At 39.4% G+C, this 18,484-nt stretch overlaps 1 protein-coding gene across 6 annotated transcripts in view; it reads left to right on the forward strand.

Annotated features, from left to right (window-relative positions):
- The window catches only part of Adamtsl1 (ADAMTS like 1), a 904,412-nt gene that overhangs the window by 709,605 nt on the left and 176,323 nt on the right, over positions 1–18,484 (forward strand). For 4 of the 6 annotated variants that reach the window (XM_060365805.1, XM_060365806.1, XM_060365808.1 and 1 more), the window contains 4 exons: positions 1,895–1,945; positions 6,231–6,435; positions 7,921–8,068; positions 11,087–11,171. In XM_060365805.1, coding sequence (XP_060221788.1) covers positions 1,895–1,945; positions 6,231–6,435; positions 7,921–8,068; positions 11,087–11,171 — 489 coding nt within the window. The remainder of the gene's footprint in view (positions 1–1,894; positions 1,946–6,230; positions 6,436–7,920; positions 8,069–11,086; positions 11,172–18,484) is intronic. The other 2 variants (XM_060365807.1, XM_060365810.1) reach the window with 1 other exon arrangement.

Consider the following 18,484-nt stretch of genomic DNA (forward strand, 5'->3'; position numbering starts at 1 on the left):
TGAGATACTAGCATTCTTTAAAATACTATCATTTTAAAAGAAAAATTCTCTTGATTATTACATACAAAAAAATTATTTAAAAGAGATCTTGTGTTTCTAACAAAAACCAGGATTAAGCTTTTATCAGAAGGAGGTAGAAACAAAAAGGGATATTTAACTCCTAAAGCTGGGACAAAATTCAATATGATAATCATTTCATTGTTGTGTTAAAGACCCACACAGTTCATGCCCATTGCAGTATCTCTCTCCTGAGCACTGTGACAGAATATACACAGGTGTGTTCCCTCATTTGCATACCATGAACATTTTTATCAGGAAATGGGTAAAAAAAAATAGTCAAATAAATAAACACAGAAAACCTACTTCTGTAAAGTAAGTTAGTGAATAAACATTCCATCCTGGGAAATCTGCTTTTACGACCATTTCTACTTTCTCTGAAATGCACCTAGATTCTCTCATGCATCTCCTTCAATTTTAGTCAGTTTCTTAGGGCCTTACAGTCAGTCCTCTTTTTTTGTTGTTTGTTTCTTTTCATAATTTCTAGTCAGTGTTTTCTGCTGTCTGATCCACAGTAAGCCCGGCCCAGTTTTCCTAATGAAATGTTTAGATTTGGTAGCTGTAGTTTTAAAGGTGTGATACCAACCCATATCAGATGACAGAGTCAAGGTGGAAATCTGTTCACTTAGATGTTAGTGTAAACATACTGAACATATTTTAATTGTTATGTAGATATGTAAATATATACACATGCATCCCAGAAACACAAGCAGAATATACGGCTCTCTTTAGTGTTCAAGAGAGGGGTTCCCTTGTCATATGAAAATAAGCCATCTTCTGTTTGTGCCCTTCTGTGCTCTTTCTTTCCTCCTTATGATGGGAGCCTCTGCCACCCTAGCATCTCGACAGCCAGGTAGTAAGACATTTTTCACCACGGGGGCCGGGGGGTGGGGGGAATGCAGTACAGTCCTCAGCAAGGACACCATGTTACCAATGAGAGACACTAGTTGAAATCAAAGAATTGGGTAACCTAGTGCACTGGATACCCGAAGACCTTCAACACAGCCCATGCCGTCCTTTCTTGCTCATCCCTCAGCCACGCAGCACATAATGCCTGTCTTGTGGCAGCACTCAGTCTCTGAACCTCACCAGGTCGCCAGGGTATTAATGACAGCCACAACAATCAGAAGCAGCCTGATAAAGCCGTGAGCATGAGCGCTGTATAATATTTCATAGACGAACACACTTTCATATTTGTGAACAGTTTCATTACTTCCTTTTGGTAAGGAGTTCGCTCTTGCTAACTGTTGCCTATAACATTTGGTAGTTCCTCCCTCCCCTTGATGAAACATCCAAGTGGCTGCTCTCCAGGTATTAGTGAAGCTTCAGATCTGCCAGAAGTGGGAGCCTATTTGCTGATGCATGTTGTAGTCTTGTCAGTTCTGTGGTCCATAACCTCCTGCTCACAGAGCTTTCTCTTTCATCAACAGTGAGATGGTAACTGTAATTGCTCCACGGGCATCTGGAAGTAACATTAATAATGATGATAATAATAATGACCTCATAGGATGGATAATTTGGGGGATTAAAGAACATTTACAAGCTTATTGTGCCATAGCTAATAATGTGGTGCCAAGGTTTCTCACCATCTCCCTTTCCAGTGGTGTTTCCTGCGTGGATCAGAGGACTAGTTATAGAAAATAGTGTTTTCAAAGAGCTTTCCCCAGCCCACAGCACGCACTAGCATAAATGTCGAACTGTTTCAGTGTTGTTCCCAGAGATGATTTATGGATGTTGTTTTGCACTTGTATAAGAAATGTGTATGACGTAATCATGTAGTGTTTACTTTGCTGTGTGTACCTTCTACTCAGAGGGCTGGCATTATTGTTTCTAACAGCGGCGGATACAAGCAGATCATGCCTTATGACCTCTACCATCCCCTTCCTCGGTACGTAAATCAACCGTCCTGATGTCAGAACGGGCAGTCCGGTCTTCTGATGCTTTAGTGTGTACATGTAAAACGTAGAGCTGCAGATTCTGTTATTCCTGCAAACGAGATGGTAGGTGGTAGGTAGGTTTTGCAAATCCCTCCTGAGCTCTCCTCTTGACTAATCCTGGCCTCCCCATAGTGTAGGCTTGTCGCTCAGAAACCGTTTTGATGGAAGCACATTTTATTGGAGTGGACACGGTAACCCACCGTAATTAGCTACGGTACGTCCGTTTCTGCCATGTCTTCCATTCCCTCCCTTTTCACTCCCTCTCCGGCTCCTGTGGGTAGGAGCCAGCTCACTGCCGAGCCATTGCTGACTTAAACAAACACTGCCCCAAGTGTGATCGCAACACCACAGCATAAAATCCCAGACGTGGAATTATTCCTACAGGGGCTTTGTGTGCCTTCTTTACTTCTGAAGAATTACAATCACCTACTGGTATTTTCATATTCTTATTGTTAAGAACATTTTCCAGAGTAAGTTTTTTTTTTCCCCCAACATGTAAAGATCAGTTGCTGCATTGTTTCATTAAAGCATATTTTAAAGACTAGGAGAAAAGGTATTCAAATATTTTTTAAATGGTTTTTTATCTTTCTATTTGTGAGAAAAGGGGGTTTGCTGAGAAGCGCACTGGTTACCAGTTGTGTTGCTTGCTGTATCGGAAGTAGCTCCACAGGTAGCAGAAATTGGAATTAGTTTTAAATAGCTCTGCTGTTTTCTTTACTAATTTGGCCCCCAGGGACTCAGCTGCTATTTAGAGTCCCAGGTTTCTATGAGACCATGAGCAGTTAACATAATCTGCAGTAGTTTGCTAAATCCTAAACTAAAACATGCCAGCAAATAACTGTTTTTGAACAGCAACATTCAGCACATTTAATTGAAAGTCTCTGAATTCCTAATCTATTCTAATTTAATTAGATGTTAATCCTACAGTCTCTCAGTCCTAGCTCAGCAACCTAGATAAATAAACATGCATGTTCACAGATATGAGTTAGTGTGTCCTATGTAAGTATTCACACGTGTATAAATGCATATAATGTTGTCCAGTGTCCAGCAAAAAAATTCCCAGTGACTGGCAGGAGACGGTCTTGTCAGCACTACAGTTGCCATGTTCAAAGGGAGATTGGCCGACACTAGATACCATTGTTGCAAAATGGCTACCTCACCAGTCAGCTGGCTCCTACAGAGCTATAAGAAAAATGCTAAAGAAACTGATAAATGACCTGCTAAAGAAAATGATAAATGACCTCAGAATGCTCCTTGGGTATCTTTGTCCAGAAGTCTTCTCTATAATGTACTGAAAGAAATCTAAAGATAAACATAACTGAGCCAAGATTTCCTTGATTTCCATTTCTGCATCTGTAGAGTAGTAAGTATGCTAGGACATTTGCTCTGTTCGTATGGAGGAAAGCCATGTACCTTAAAACAAACGTAGAGCCGGGTGTCAGTGTGAAGAGCACTGAGTTTATGTTTCTCCTATCAGGAAATCCTGAGATTCCTGTCATATTCTACAATTTTTCTTCTTTACTTTTTTTCTGGTGTAAGTAATACCTTTCACATGGTAGTCTTGACTTCCTATAGAGTAAGACTTCCCTTGAGTGTCTAAACTCTGGTGCTGCCTCAAATGCCTATTTTCTACTTGGCTGGTTTTTGCACAGTGTCCTGTGTAGTTATTTGATATGTCTATGCATCTCAGCTGAAGAGGGCAGATCCATTAGCAAACAGGCTACATTTCTTGCCCCTTGCACTTCTGTTTTCCAGTAGTTCCAAATACACAAAGTAGGCTGTGCTGACAAAGTTCTAGCAAATGGCAGCTATTCCTATAAATGGCTTATCATTTAACAAAATTAAAGCTCACATAGTTTTCAAATAGAAAGTCTTGATAACTAAGGCAGAAAACTTCCCTCTTTAAAACATTTAAGCAGGTTTCACACAAGTATAGATACAATACACAATTAATACACTTTAGGTTGTAATTTCCTGCCCTCTGCCCTTCCTTTAGCCTAAATTGCAGTGTAACAATACATCATTATGAACTATCTTAATTGACAGTGAGCTCATATCTCTTTCTCTACATTCTTTTTAATTTTGAAACATTCTTAAACTAAACATAGTCTAGATTTAAGGTGATTAAAACTCAAGCAAGCTGAAATGTATGGCATGTAAATTCATTTATATTCTTCTAGGACAAGATTCTTGGATATATTTTCTTTTATTTGTAGTGTTCATGCTGTTCACTGTTTTAATATCTCTTGACAAAAGAATGCCATCTCTCACCTTTTGTTAGATTTTAACATACTTAAATATGCTGTGCTTTAAAATCCTCTATGTTCTTTATTATTACATGAGAAGTCACATACTATTTCGCATACCAACCTGAATTTGTAAGTTTGAGCCATGCTATGCAAAGTAGTATTATCCTTATCTGTCTTGTTATGATAATGACACTAAAATATGCATACATTGTGAAACACATGGGTACAGCTAGCATTAAGACAGAAAGTAATCATTCTCCCTTTCATAAGGGGTGAAATTTTAAGATTTTAGAGTACCAATTAGAGAATGTTTTCCCTTATAGAATTGCAATCATCTAGGTGATTAAATATCCATTAAAATATTCCTGTTCCACTGTCAGATTAAATGTAGCCTGAGTATATACATACATGTTCAGCCCATCTTCCATCTGAACCAGGCCTGTTCTCCACCTCCAGCAGGAAGTCATATGGAGATTTACAGAATAGAACTGTCTCATCCTTTGCAAGAAGAACTCTGCAGAACCACTCCATTCCCTTGAAATAACTTTTATTCAATCTTGTAAGGGTCAGAGAACCTCAGTTTCCCCACAATAACATTTTTATGTGTCTTCTGGGGGAAAGTACTGAATTTGGCAGCATAGCTTGTCTATTGGCAGTGGAGACAAAGGCCCGTGCCTAAACCTGAACAGCACAGACAAAACAGAACAACAAAAACTTCTCTAATATAGGAAATGTGCATTACTATTCTGGCTCCTTCAGAAGAGAAATGAAGTCCACAGTATATGTGAAACTTACAAAATTATTACAGTTATTAACTATGTGATACTTAAAATTGTAGCTACTGAAGTATGTCTACTCAGGGTCCTTTTGGTGCTCTCCCATTAAAATTAGAGTTCTCGTGACTCTTTAAGAACTCTTAAGCCTCCATAGCAATCCTAACTATTGAGAAAGTACATATAAGAAACAAGGATAGCTCACTGGGTCCCATGATGCTCCCAGGAGTTCTACGTGTCTAAATCTACAGAGGGAGAGAAAGGAATTAGGAGGTGAAGATCTGGTCCCAATTGCTACAAAACTGAAAAATAGAAAAGAAAGAGAAAGAAAGAAAGAAAGAAAGAAAGAAAGAAAGAAAGAAAGAAAGAAAGAAAGAAAGAGAAAGGTTAAATTCTTTTAAGCATCATTGGAAATCTTGTTATTTTCTGCCTTAATTTATCAGCATATCTCTATTCAGTTGCCATAAGCCTTTCAACCAAAACCAAGCATGTTTACAAGTCGAGGAGTGCTTCGCTGAAGGAAGTCTGTGGGTCTGTCACCAGCTAGAAAATAATACTTGTTATTGACACTTATGTTCCTCAACTTGCAGACGCACAGGCTGAGTAGACAGCTTTGTGCTGAGTGTGTGGAATCCCAGAGCTGACAGTTGCAGAAGGGAGAAAGAAAGAGCTTTTATGTGGGGATATAATGTATGAGCTTTTCCTATTAAAAAAAAAAAAATCCAGAAGTGAAAGTAAAACATTAAAGAAAAAGATATCCACCCAAATCTTGACAAAAGTTTTAGTTCTTTATTTCAGTTTTAGTCTTTACAGAAATATATACTGGGATTTAGTACAAAATAATTAAGCTTTAATACATATGTAAGCATACACACACGTATATATATATGTGTGTTATATACACATAGTATTTGTGTACAGAGAAACCACAGAAAGAGGACTGCAAACCGAACCTCCATTGTTGATAGGTTACAGACAGCCCAGGCATCCTGTGGCTTGCTCCCCAGATTGTAATCTCCTACATTTCTGTAGAGATGTATGAAACAGTCTTGCCAAGGTTGAAGCTTTCCGTCCTAATGAAATTTCAGCCAATAGAGAGTTTCGGTTCTCTGGAGAACCAATGGCCAGCTCAGGGCGTGGGGTTGGTGTGACAGGTCACTGAGGAGGTTTGGCAATTTGCATGTCCACCCTGATGACTCCCCTTGCTTCTGTAGGTGGGAGGCCACCCCGTGGACCGCGTGCTCCTCCTCGTGTGGGGGGGGCACCCAGAGCCGGGCAGTTTCCTGTGTGGAGGAGGACATCCTGGGGCATGTCACTTCAGTGGAAGAGTGGAAATGCATGTACACCCCTAAGATGCCCATCGTGCAGCCCTGCAACATTTTTGACTGCCCTAAATGGCTGGCACAGGAGTGGTCTCCGGTAACTGTGCCCTCTTTCTTTGTTCAGTAGGAGAGTAAGTCCACTCTTACCTCTCGCCATCATGCTCCACTGAGTGCCCCGTGCAGCATCAGCCTTCTCCACCCTAGGTGGCTCAACACCCGCCATCTTAGTTCCTGGAGGAGGAAGGTCCCAGTCCAACATGACCAAATGTTTGTTAAACTTTCTTCAAGTTACTTCAACTTGGCTTCTTCTCTTCCCTATTGGGAAACAAGTCCCTTCCAAGAGTTATTGGTGTTGAATGATCCTTAATCTGTGAGAGCTGCTTCTATAAGAGGCTTGGTTAATTTCGTTTTTATTAGACTGTGTCTTATGTAAAAGGGTTGTGAAGAGTAAAAAGAAAAAAATGTAACTATGTATATCTTCACTGAGAAGAAAAAGGATTAAATGAGAACAGCACAATAGTTAAGAATGGATATGAAGTAGAATTATTGATACCAAAAATGCTACCTACATTAGCTTTCATCATTGCTATAATTGAGCTCAAAGCATTATTCTTAGCTGGGCCTATAGCTCAGTCTGTAATCCCAATGACTTGAGAGAGTGATACGAGTTCAAGGCCTGCTTGGACTACAGAGATGAACTCTGTATCAAAATAAAAAGTAAATTAAAAAAGGTCGGTAATATGACTCAACAATAGAGGATTTGCCTAGTATATCTGAGGCCCCAGGATCAGGTTCAGTCCCCAGCACTGTACACACACACACACACATACACACACACACACACACACACACACACACACACAGTTATTCTTGGTTTCCCACATACATTGTAAAAAGAAAATGGAGGAGATAAAAAGATGTGGAAGCAAACCACCGTGTCCTTTCCACAGAAACAGTAACAGATATAACCAAACATTCTGCACTGCAGCTATCATGACAAATTCAAGAACCGGGCATTTCCTCTATCAGACCTGCCGCAGGACTAGTGGAATTCTCAGAGATGCTCTCTCTGTCTGCCCACTGAGCGCCAACGATTATTCCCATCTTAGCTGCATTCCCTATGCTGCATTATAAATGTCTTATGGTAGAAGTTTAACACCTCCTAATATCCTTGCAGGAGTAAGTAGTTCTCATATTTCGGACAGATATGTGCAAAGTGATTAAATGAAGTTACTTGGGTAATCGAAGTTGAGTGTACCTATAGGTTTGTGTCTTCTTCATGGTACTGTATGTGTGTCTTAGCACACAGTACAACTAATCACTAATTAATCGTATCCTAAAATTTTAAAGGAATGAGTTAATTTTCAACTAAATTAAAATTAAGTTAATTTTCAACCTCTGAAGCCAGATCTAATAACTGATGAGAAGTGGCTTAAATCCACCAGAAGAACTCATGTATGTTATTTTTTTTTAAGAATTATATTATGTAAGTTTTAGGTGGAAAGTCAAATAAGTAAATCGGGCTTTGCCTATGAGTCCTCTCTCTCTCTCCCTCTCTCTCTCTCTTGCTGTTTCTTCCCAGTGCACGGTGACCTGTGGCCAGGGACTCAGATATCGCGTGGTTCTCTGCATTGACCACCGAGGAATGCACACAGGAGGCTGCAGTGCGAAAACAAAGCCCCACATAAAAGAAGAATGCATCATACCCACGCCCTGCTACAAACCCAGAGGTAATTGCACAGGAGCCCTTCACCCGACCTTGGCAACAATGGATCCTCAGGCAACTCTAATCTCCCCAGATTGGGTTAAAATATCCCAAATGTTCTAAGCAATGATTCTTTATAACATAGGCTACTTTAAATAGACTTGATTCTTTTCTTTTTTCTTTTTTTTTTTTTTTTTTTGCATTTTCAAATGTTTTGTTGTTTTATTTTACAATGTTTTTAGTTTTGTGTAAAATAATAGTTTTCATTGTGGCATTTTCATTCATATAGATGCATTTATGTATGTGTGTATATATCATTATATCTTTTATTTTTATTACTCACCCCACCACAGCCCCTTTCTGCTCTTGTCACTCACTGGTCCACTTTCTCTGCCGAAATAGTTGTTCTGTGCCTCAGTGTCATGCGTGTGCCTGTGTGTGTCTCTGTGTCTATGTCTGTATGTCTTGTCTTTCTCTTTCCTTCTGTATGTGTGTGTCCGTCTGTCCCTCTGTGTGCTTCAGTGTCGTGTGGTGTGTGTGTGTGCGTGTGTGTATGTATTGATTGTGAGAGAAACTGTGTCTTTCCGAATCTGGCTAATTTCACTTAACATGATGATTACTAGTTCAAATGATCTTGATTACATTCTTTATGAAGTAGCAGATATAGAAATCTAAGTATGTATTTGTCTTCCAAATCATAAAGCTGTCTGAATATCACTGCTGAAAAATACTGGGTTTATCTTCATAAAGGAAACCCAGATTATACATATATAGTTACATATCTACAATTATGTGTGTAATTTACTGCTCACATTTCTTACTTTTAAAAACAAGGAGAGAATCCAAACATCCTACTTTACTGAGCCCGACACATGCTAGGAAGTCACAAACATCAAACTAAGGAAGCAGAAAACTATTTCTATGTGGAAAACTTATAATAATATGAGACTGAATTCCAGAAGTATAATTTGGAATAGAACTGTGATATGTATATATCTGAATTTAACAGATGTCAGAAACTATTTAAATTTTAAAAAGAATTTAGAAAAACTCTACTTAGGCAAGGGTCATTATAATTATATTGGGTCTTTGTGATCTGTAAATTTTGATCTGCTTTCTGGTCAGTGTTGTTGGTCTGTAAATGAAAACTCAAAATTACAAACCATTTAGATGTTCAGGATTCTCTATGATATGTTCTTCTAATATTTAATGAGAAGCATAGTTCCCATTTCTTTGTTTGTATTGTTTCTTTGAGACATTATCTTTCTATGATAATCAGCCATATAGTAGTCCTGCATTATACTTATTATTGGGGTTGAGTAGCATTTCGAGCTCTTAATAGTCTAAAAGGAAAACAAAAGACATAAGATTATTCTTTTTTCTTTTTTAATTTTTAATTTATTTTTATTAATTACAGTTTATTCACTTTATATCCCAGCTGTAGCCCCTTCCCTCATTCTCTCCCAATCTCACCCTCTCTTCCTCTTCTCCCCATATGCCCCTCCACTAGTCCACTAATAGGGGAGGTCCTCCTCCCCTTCCATTTGACCCTGGCTTATCAGGTCTCATCAGGACTGGCTGCATTGTCTTCCTCTGTGGCCTGGTAAGGCTGCCCTAATAATTTTTAAGTCTAAGTCTGTAAAACGTGGAAAACACTATATGGTATGCACATCGGAGATTATGAGAAGGTTACAATAGCTATGATGCAATAGGATTTATAGTCTGCTCCCTGCCATATATTAGGTTTTCTCCAGACATCACTTTTAAGTGGATTATTGAAGACACTTTTTAGTGTCTTCAAATAGCACATGAGATGGCCATAGGCACTCATGGGTTCAAGTCAGTAGTGAAGTATTGCAAGACTGCGGTTGTGCCGAGCTGGACCCTCAGTTATGCTGGCTGTCCTTTGGCTAAAGTGGATGCTGGAGTTATAAAATGGTGCATGTGCAGGCGGTCCACACCCACAAGCCAGTCGCCTTGACTTTCGGCAGCTGTGCGTTTCTTTCTATATTTCTAGCTGCAAAGACAAGTAGTGAAAACCCAACTAAAAATAGCCAGTTCTTTATTATCTCTATCTTTATCGAGTAGCTTTAGAGGGAAGAAAAGTCAGTCTGTAGTTAACTATCAAGAAGAAAATCTGGATTTTTCACAGCTAAAGTGATCTTGACTCTGTAAGCATCATTAAAATACCACATAACTCCATGGTGCATGCATATGTGGACATATTTCTTTCATCTTCCCAATTATATGCTATAAAATGGTGACAGAGCTTCACTGGCTCATACTATAAAGGCAAATATGCCCATAAAGGACCTTAATAAATATATCAGAAATGAAAATCTTGGCAGTTACTTCTGTAGGAGAAGTTAGAACCTCCCGAGGTTTTTGTTTTGTTTTTTTTTTTTTTTTTTTGCTCCTCCGCATTTTCCCCAGGAAGCACTTAAGAAGATCGTTTGAGTTATTTGCCCAAGGCTAGATGAATAGGTAAAACACATCACATCACGGTTTATGGTCCTTCAGGTGCACATATTTCCATTGTTACCGAACCTTGGGAGTGATATTGAATAAGTCAGAACTTTAAAACAATGTTTTACAAATTTCAGCATGGTAGTTTATTTGATTTTAATATAATGCAAATGAGGTCACACTTAGCCAAAAGGCAAAACAGTTGTAAAAATGCCACAATATCATCAATTGTTTTGTGTTTATTTTAAAAGGTGTCGAAGGAGCTTTGTTGATTCTCTGTATGGTTATTGTCAGTGCTTCGAACAGGGACTCTCATACAAAAGGACTTTGCAGCTCAGTGTAGAGAAGAGAAGCATGTGAGTAGAGATGAGTGTTAGGAAGTCTTCTTCAAATCTGCTGGCAAGCCTTCTTGCTCCAGCTCTCCTCAGAGACTACTATTTGCCACAACACTAAATATTTGCAATTATTAGCATGACTTCTATCTATGCAGCAAAGCTAGAAATTGCTGAGAATGAAGATCTGCCCTGAGCCCTAAGGAGATTCTAATCTCTTCTCTTCCTGCTGTACTTATTCTCAGAGAAACTTCCAGTAGAGGCCAAGCTGCCATGGTTCAAGCAAGCCCAGGAGCTAGAGGAAGGAGCTGCTGTGTCTGAAGAGCCTTCGTAAGTTCAGAATGGGGAAGGCCCTGGAGGGAATTAGCAGGGTCTCACTGCTGTGGCTTTCATGGATGCTAAGCTGTGTGCAACTATCTGCCCAAGGAGGCATGAGCCCTCTCGGCTTCCCAATCAGAAATGGATCTGTTGCCAAGTGCTGGTCAAACCTTCAGTCGCATTCAGATGAGAGTTAGAATTTTCTCACATTCTTCCTGTCTGAAACCAAGTATCTTTTCAGTTTTGCCTGACAAAGGGAGATGCTTTTCCACTTCTCCAGATTCATTTTCTTTGTCAAGTAGCCAAAGGTGAGAAACTTCAGGCTGATGATATGAAAAGAGATTAGAGGGGCTGTGGGTGGAACTCAGTGGCAGAGCACTTGTTTTCCCAGTGTTTGCAAGGGTCTGGGCTTAATCCTCAGTACAATGGTAGATGGATGGATTGATGGGTGGATGGGTGGGTGGATGGATGGGTGGATGGATGAATGGATGGATGGGTGGATGGGTGGGTAGGGTGGGTGGATGGATGGATAGGAGACAGAATGATTTAATATGAAAATCTGAGAACCATTCCACTTTCCTTATCCCTGAGCTTTGCAGTATGGAAATTCACAAAAAGTAAGGCATAAATAATAGATATATACAGGTAAAAGGGCATATAATAGCTTTACCTCTTGATTGGAAGGATTGTAGCTTTTACCCAGTTACTTACGGTCCTATCTGAGTTCTCTTTGTAAACCATGAAATCTGGACCAATAGGTACAGATCTACCCCAGACTTCAGAAAAGTAACACAGACGAGAGAGAGGAGCAGATTGCTGGAAGGTCCATATACCTTGATTCCACTAGAGACACTGACAGGCATATCTGTTACAGTTTTCACACAAGGAAATGCACTTTACTGATCTATCCCATATATGGCAAAAGCTGTTGCATAGCTGGAAGCCTTTCTAGGTCACTTTAATGTAGAGACTAGGGTCCATCCATATGAGTCATGGATGTGGCGGGACATGTGATGCAATCTTCAAGAATTCTCAGTAGAACACATAGGGTATCCCATAATTCTCAGATTCAAGCCAAAGTGTAAATTTTACTAGAGATATAAATGAAGATATTCAAATATGATTTTCTCCAACTTATTCTGCTTGAATCTAAATCTGAAAAGATTTTTCTAGGAAGTAAAATTGTGTTCTGAAGTATCAACAAATCTCAGTAATCAGTGGTCACTTGCAAAGCAATTGTACCAAACTACTTGATTTTCCAGAAATTAAAAATAAAAATACAAAATGGTACATGCATTAAAGACCATGATTTGATTTAAGAGAACAATTCAATTCAACATAAAGTATTTATTTACTACAATAAACATAAAGTAAAGTACAATAAAAAAAATTTTTTTAAGAAAAACCAACTAAAGGTGGCCAAATTTGGGGGGAAAGATGGTGACTGAAGGTCGCAAAGCAATCTTTGGTCAAATAGATGAAGACATTTTCCCTCCTTCTCCAGCCAGGATCTAGTCCCCTGGCCAGAGCCTAGTCTCTGGCCCAGATCTAGTTTGACAGATCGTATTGCTGAGTAGGCTGTCAGGCCAGTAACTCTACTATGAGTTCTGTCTGAAACAGAGGAAGGGCTGTGTTCACTGCCTCTGCTTGCTCCTCATGTGTATCCCATGGTTAAACATGTTCCCAACCAACTGTGTATTTTTTATGTAAACAATCTCTCTCCCTATACTTTAGATTCTGCCATCTGGTCTAAGGCATATCTGTCTGTAATACTGCATTCTGACTAATGTTTAAGAATATAACAGTTATATTCTTGTTGCTGAACAAAAACATATTGCATCCAAAATTATACTTCTTTCTGATTAGTCTATATTGTTCCCATGAAACCTGAAAGTGGAACTAAATGCTTATGAAGAAGCATTTCATACACCATGATCGTACATATTTTATGATATATATTTTCCACTTGCATTCCAATTAAGGTGCATTATGCCTAATTTTAATTACAAAAAAAAAAGCTAAAGCAACTAAACACACTTTTACCCATTGAAATTATAGCCATATAAAATTAAGTCATTAAATTTCACTCTTCATGTAATAGAATTGCCATCTTGGTGCGATTAATCTGAGCTGAAGTAGATTGTAATTGAAGTGCCAATTTAATGTAAAGGAAATGCATACAGTTATGTTCAGAACAACAATTACATTAATACCAAAATGAAATAAATGACAGCTGTAGAATTAGGTAATGAAAGCTATATGTTTTCCACATTCTAATACATTTTACATGTTTAATGTGCTGAGCCCTCCGATAGGTCTTAAGTGTCACATTTTTTAATTGATTATGAATTTTAAAAGCATAATTTTCCATGGTCTTAATTCCTTCTTTAAAAAAAAAACACATAGACATGCTTCCAAATGTGTATAACAACTATAATTACTCTCCAAAGCACAATGAAAAAATGATATACTGTCAGCAAGCCATTCTTCCTGCACCAAGAGACTCACATTGGTTAAATTAAAGGGTAATGTGTAGAAGCAGCGGCTGTCAGTTCTGAACTGCTGCTCTGGGGCTAGAGGGAACAGAGGTCCAGAGCTGATATCTTCTGTACTAGCTCCAGCAGGCTTGGGAAAGCTATATAGGAAAGCAGCAAATGTCACTGAATTTCCCATATGGAAAGCGAAAATATTATCAACAGCCTGTCTCATTAAATAAATACAGGAAAATCACTCTATTTAAGCCCTTAGCATATGAAAATGCCCTTATTGAGTGTTAGATAGTCTTAGTAGCCCCAAAATGTAAAGGAAAAATTGATTACCATTACCAGGAAGTATGTTGGAAGGCAATATCTCTGAGATATGTTTAAAGGAAAACTATGATAAAAGACCTATAATGAATTGCCAAGAAATAAGTAGAGTATTGAAGAACACAAGAATGTTCTCACTTGTGGGGTCCACTAACCCAAACATTGTGTGAAATTTGTGAATCCAGATCTATCTCCCAGAAGCACTGAAATAAGTATACAGATTGGATCATTTTGCATGACAGTCATCATATTAGGTTTCATCCGAGGGCTGGAGTTTGCAGCTCACTGATAACATACACCCCCAGCACTTTCAGAAACAAAACACAAACATTTTCAGATATTGTTTCTGTCCCCAACAACAGAAGATGTATCCTAGGCAGATGGACTATGGCAGATTCATCATCTTTAGATTAAAAAAAAAAGGAATCGCAAGTCCACTTATGGGAATCCATGCCTCTAAGAAGACACACCTGGTTGGCGGTAAACATCCACAGTTAAGATTCTGGGTTTTTCTGAAGGTGGTAGAAACTGAAACTTAGTACCAATAGATTCCCGATCGCGTGTCTTTCGCCTCACCTGCAGCCTTAGCTGAGATGTATGCACTACCGTCCCTGCCACTCGACAAATACACATTATGACCTCTTTGACAGCTTAATTTCCTGAAGGAAAAGAAAATGTGTCATACGATGATGATCTATGAGACTTTTAAAGAAATGTTAGACAGTTGTTACCCATCTGGATATTTTTCAAAGTCTGATCTGACATGGAATAGGAAAAAAAATGTTTGTCTCCTTAACTCCTTAACAGACCACCTCATGTCCTAGAGGGTATCTTTCAAAGGAGATATGTTTGCAACATGCAAAGGTACGGTCTAGATGCACCACACACTCTGGCTTTGTCCTTCTAGACATCAGAGGCAGAGAAAGAAGGACTACTAGCTTCGTTCTTCTCACCTATACTTCAGTTGCTGGTAGTTTTTCCTTGGTGGTTCAGAGTAAGCAATGATGAAAAGATGTCCTTTCCCGTTCAATGTAGCCAATATATTAATACTAATATTAACCATCCCCTCATCAAATAGCTGGCAGTCACCAGGCAGAAAGCCGGATACAGTAAGGTTGGGTAGTACTTCTGCCTCGATCTTGCATTTTAAATATCTTTGAGTTTTCTTAGCAGATTTTCAGTCAATACTTTTGGTTAGTAAGTCATTTGGAAGCTTCGATGTGATAGCCAGGCACTAAATGTATCATCACAAATAACCTTGACATAAACAGAGGAAAAGAAAAGAAAACCAAGCGCTCGGGAAGGATATGGATATCTGGATGCCACATGGCATTGGGTTAGCCACAGGGCAGATTCAGTAAGAGACAAAAGGAAATTATTGTCATGCGTTTGTGTGCTTAGAACCCACAAGAATTTAGGTGGAAACCGGAGGACCAATAAGAGTCCCCATGATGATCCTACAGTCTTTACATGCCTTGTTTATCTTGTGGGAAGTAGCATTTCAATACCCGTAGGACTATGGTTCAATATATTTAGCTACTCTTTATACCCTAGTAAGTTGTTAGATAATGTGTATTTCTTAACTTAGTGCTCAAGAAGGCGCACTTTTAAAAAACGGTTAAAAATCTCAGCTGTATGGCATCACTTCTTAGATTTCCCCAAAGTGGGGATAGGGAATCAAACATCAGTGAGGGATTTAGACAGTACTGGTGTTTACATTCTCAGCATGAGATACCTGAGTTGTGTTTTCTTCCTGAGTCTTGGGCCATAGAAAGTAACAAAGGAAAAAGTTTTTTTCTTGTATTTTTGGTTGTGAGTCTTAATCTTCAACGACCGAGCCAAGAAATATCTTCTCCATGCATAGAAATAGACATAGTTTAAGAATCAAGAGCCATTTCATATAATAGCAAGAAATTACGTGGTATATTGTAGAATACACGTGACCAGAAAGGATGCTGGAGCAGCAGCAGGTTGAGCATCAGGAGCATGGGGTGAAAAGGCATGAAAGCACTTAGTTTCAGAAGTTGGCATGTGGTGAGCTAATGCCTCACACTGAGCAGACAGTCATTATCTCCTCATAGGTTACAGTCTCGTCTCCTCCCTTCCCGGCCTCATCCATAGCTGCCCTGTGTGTTTCCTGATATAGCAGGCTGCTGATACTCGTTCTCCAACTAATACACATTCCATGATAGATAACTTTGGAAGAGCACACCACCTGCTCACTGCTCACGCCTCTAATACCTGGAGCTAAACTGACCCATGACAGCCTGGAAGATGCAGATGTTTCAAATTTTACCAGCAGTGCTTTACTCTTGAGAAATCTCAGGGTTGAAGCTGGAGAGATGGCTCAGGGGCTAAGAGCACCGGCTGCTCCACCAGAGGACTTGAGTTTCATTCCAAGCTCCCGCATGGTAGCTCACAATTCTCTATAACTACAGTTCCGGGGAGCCTGATGCCCTCTTTTGGCTTCAGCAGGCACCGGGTACACATATGGTGCACAGATGTGCATGCAGACAAAACACCCATGCACATAAGAAATGACAATAAAGGTTTTAAAAGAAAGAAACCTCCGGGTATTCTTGTCACAGAAGCAATAGAATTGTGAGTCAAACCTGAATATTGGCCTTGTGTCCACAGATTAAATAAATGTGCTCTACAGGGTGTAGGAAATGTTGCTGGGGACTGAACAATTAAGAGCACTTGCTGCTCTTCCAGAGGATATACACTTGATTCCTAGAACCTATACGGCAGCTCCCAACTGTCTATAACTCTAGTCCCAGATAATCTAATGTTTGTTGTGTTGTGTTTTTTTTTTCTGGCCTTTCTAGCTACCAGGCACATGTGTGCTACACATACATACATGAAAGCGTAACTCTCCTACACATAAAATAACTAACTAATTAATTAATTAATTGATAGTTATTTGATGTTTGGTATGTGCGGTATGATTGATATTAGAACCCCAGTTCTGTACTATCTACGTTAGAATTATATCTAACTCTGATCTAAGCTATCAGAATAGTTAAGCTAGATAGTAAACAAATAATAAGAAATAAATTAAAAAAGCAGAGTATGTACACGGTAAAGTTTGAAGGAACATGTTGATGTGAGCCAATAGCTGGTAGCTTATGACGGTTTATTAGAATCTGGCACTGATATAAAAATTATTACTTGGGAAAAGATGACTGGATCTCCCATGGCATACAACCACACATTTCTGTCACATTTGTTCCTCAGTGGGCAAACCTGTATGTTGAAACCATACTAAACACCCACTGTTTCCTAAACTCACTCTTCTTTCTCAGATGCATCTAGTTGCCACCCATGAGTTGGTGAGGAGTGTTTTCAAGTGTCCTAAGATGGACATAGCCCTGTTAGGACCAAGGGTTAAAAGCCATCAGCCATCCCTCCACATAGCAGCAGTACCCAGTGGTTAAGTGTGGGCCACAACTAGGGTCTCTGTTAGCAACCATGGGCCTGAGCAAATCACTGGACCCCATAAGCCTCCATTTCCTCATTTGTAAATTGAACACCATGGTCTCTACAGTGCTGGAAGAGGAGAATCAGCGTATGTAGAGTAGCTAGCGTAGGTCGCGTTGAATACGTTACCTGTCGCCATAGCTGAATCTTTCCTCAAATCATTGGTTTTCCTAGAGAGTCCGTAAGAGAGTTGAAATCTATTACAATCAACACTGTAAATACATCTTGTTCTAAAGCCGTTTAAGAACCACAAGATTTAACCTGAAACCCAGCTTGTGGTTCCCTCTCACACCATCGTCCCGCCTCTACTCCCCTGGACGTCAGAAGTTCTTTGAAGACTTCTTGCACATGATGCTTCCAGAGTTTGTTCTATCGTACAAAGGATAGCACTTGTGTTTTAATCAGGAAGAAATGTATGGAAAATTGTAAAAACAAAAACAAGTAAGGAGGGTTCAGAAATTGCTTCTGTGGGAAAGCGGCCTCCTCCCACTCTGAGTTAGTACACATGATCCCCACTCATTGCTCCCAGCATGCACAGAGACAGCAAAATCAATAATAAAGTCAAAAGCACAGACAGAGCCATTTTTATGCGGTCAGTAAAGGCCTTCATTGCAATCCAAGAAGTCCTGTATTCATCAGCCGCCTCCCACCATCACCAGCGTGGCTCACTCTGCAGCTGCCTTCAGAAAGTTCACTCCCAGCACTTGCTCAGCTGAGCCCCAGAGAGTGACAAAGACAAATTAATAGGGTCCTCGTGTGCCAAAATAAAGTATGGACCCTGTCACCACCAATATATGTTAAGTCCATTAAGGTCATTTTTAATGAACTGAACTTTTCATTGGAAAGCTCTGCCAAACTTGTTGAATTAAAGGAAAGAAAGCTTTACAGAAATGCAAGATAAACTCATTTCACTCCATTGGAAGAAGAAGCGGTCACACAGAGTAGTCTAAGTTTACAGTGCTTTAGATTTTTATCAAGGTTGGGGCCTTAAAGTTTCATGGTGGTGTGAAGCCGAGAACCACAGATGCGCTGATAGCT

This window comes from Meriones unguiculatus, chromosome 12, assembly GCF_030254825.1.
Source record: "Meriones unguiculatus strain TT.TT164.6M chromosome 12, Bangor_MerUng_6.1, whole genome shotgun sequence".
Lineage (NCBI taxonomy): Eukaryota > Metazoa > Chordata > Mammalia > Rodentia > Muridae > Meriones > Meriones unguiculatus.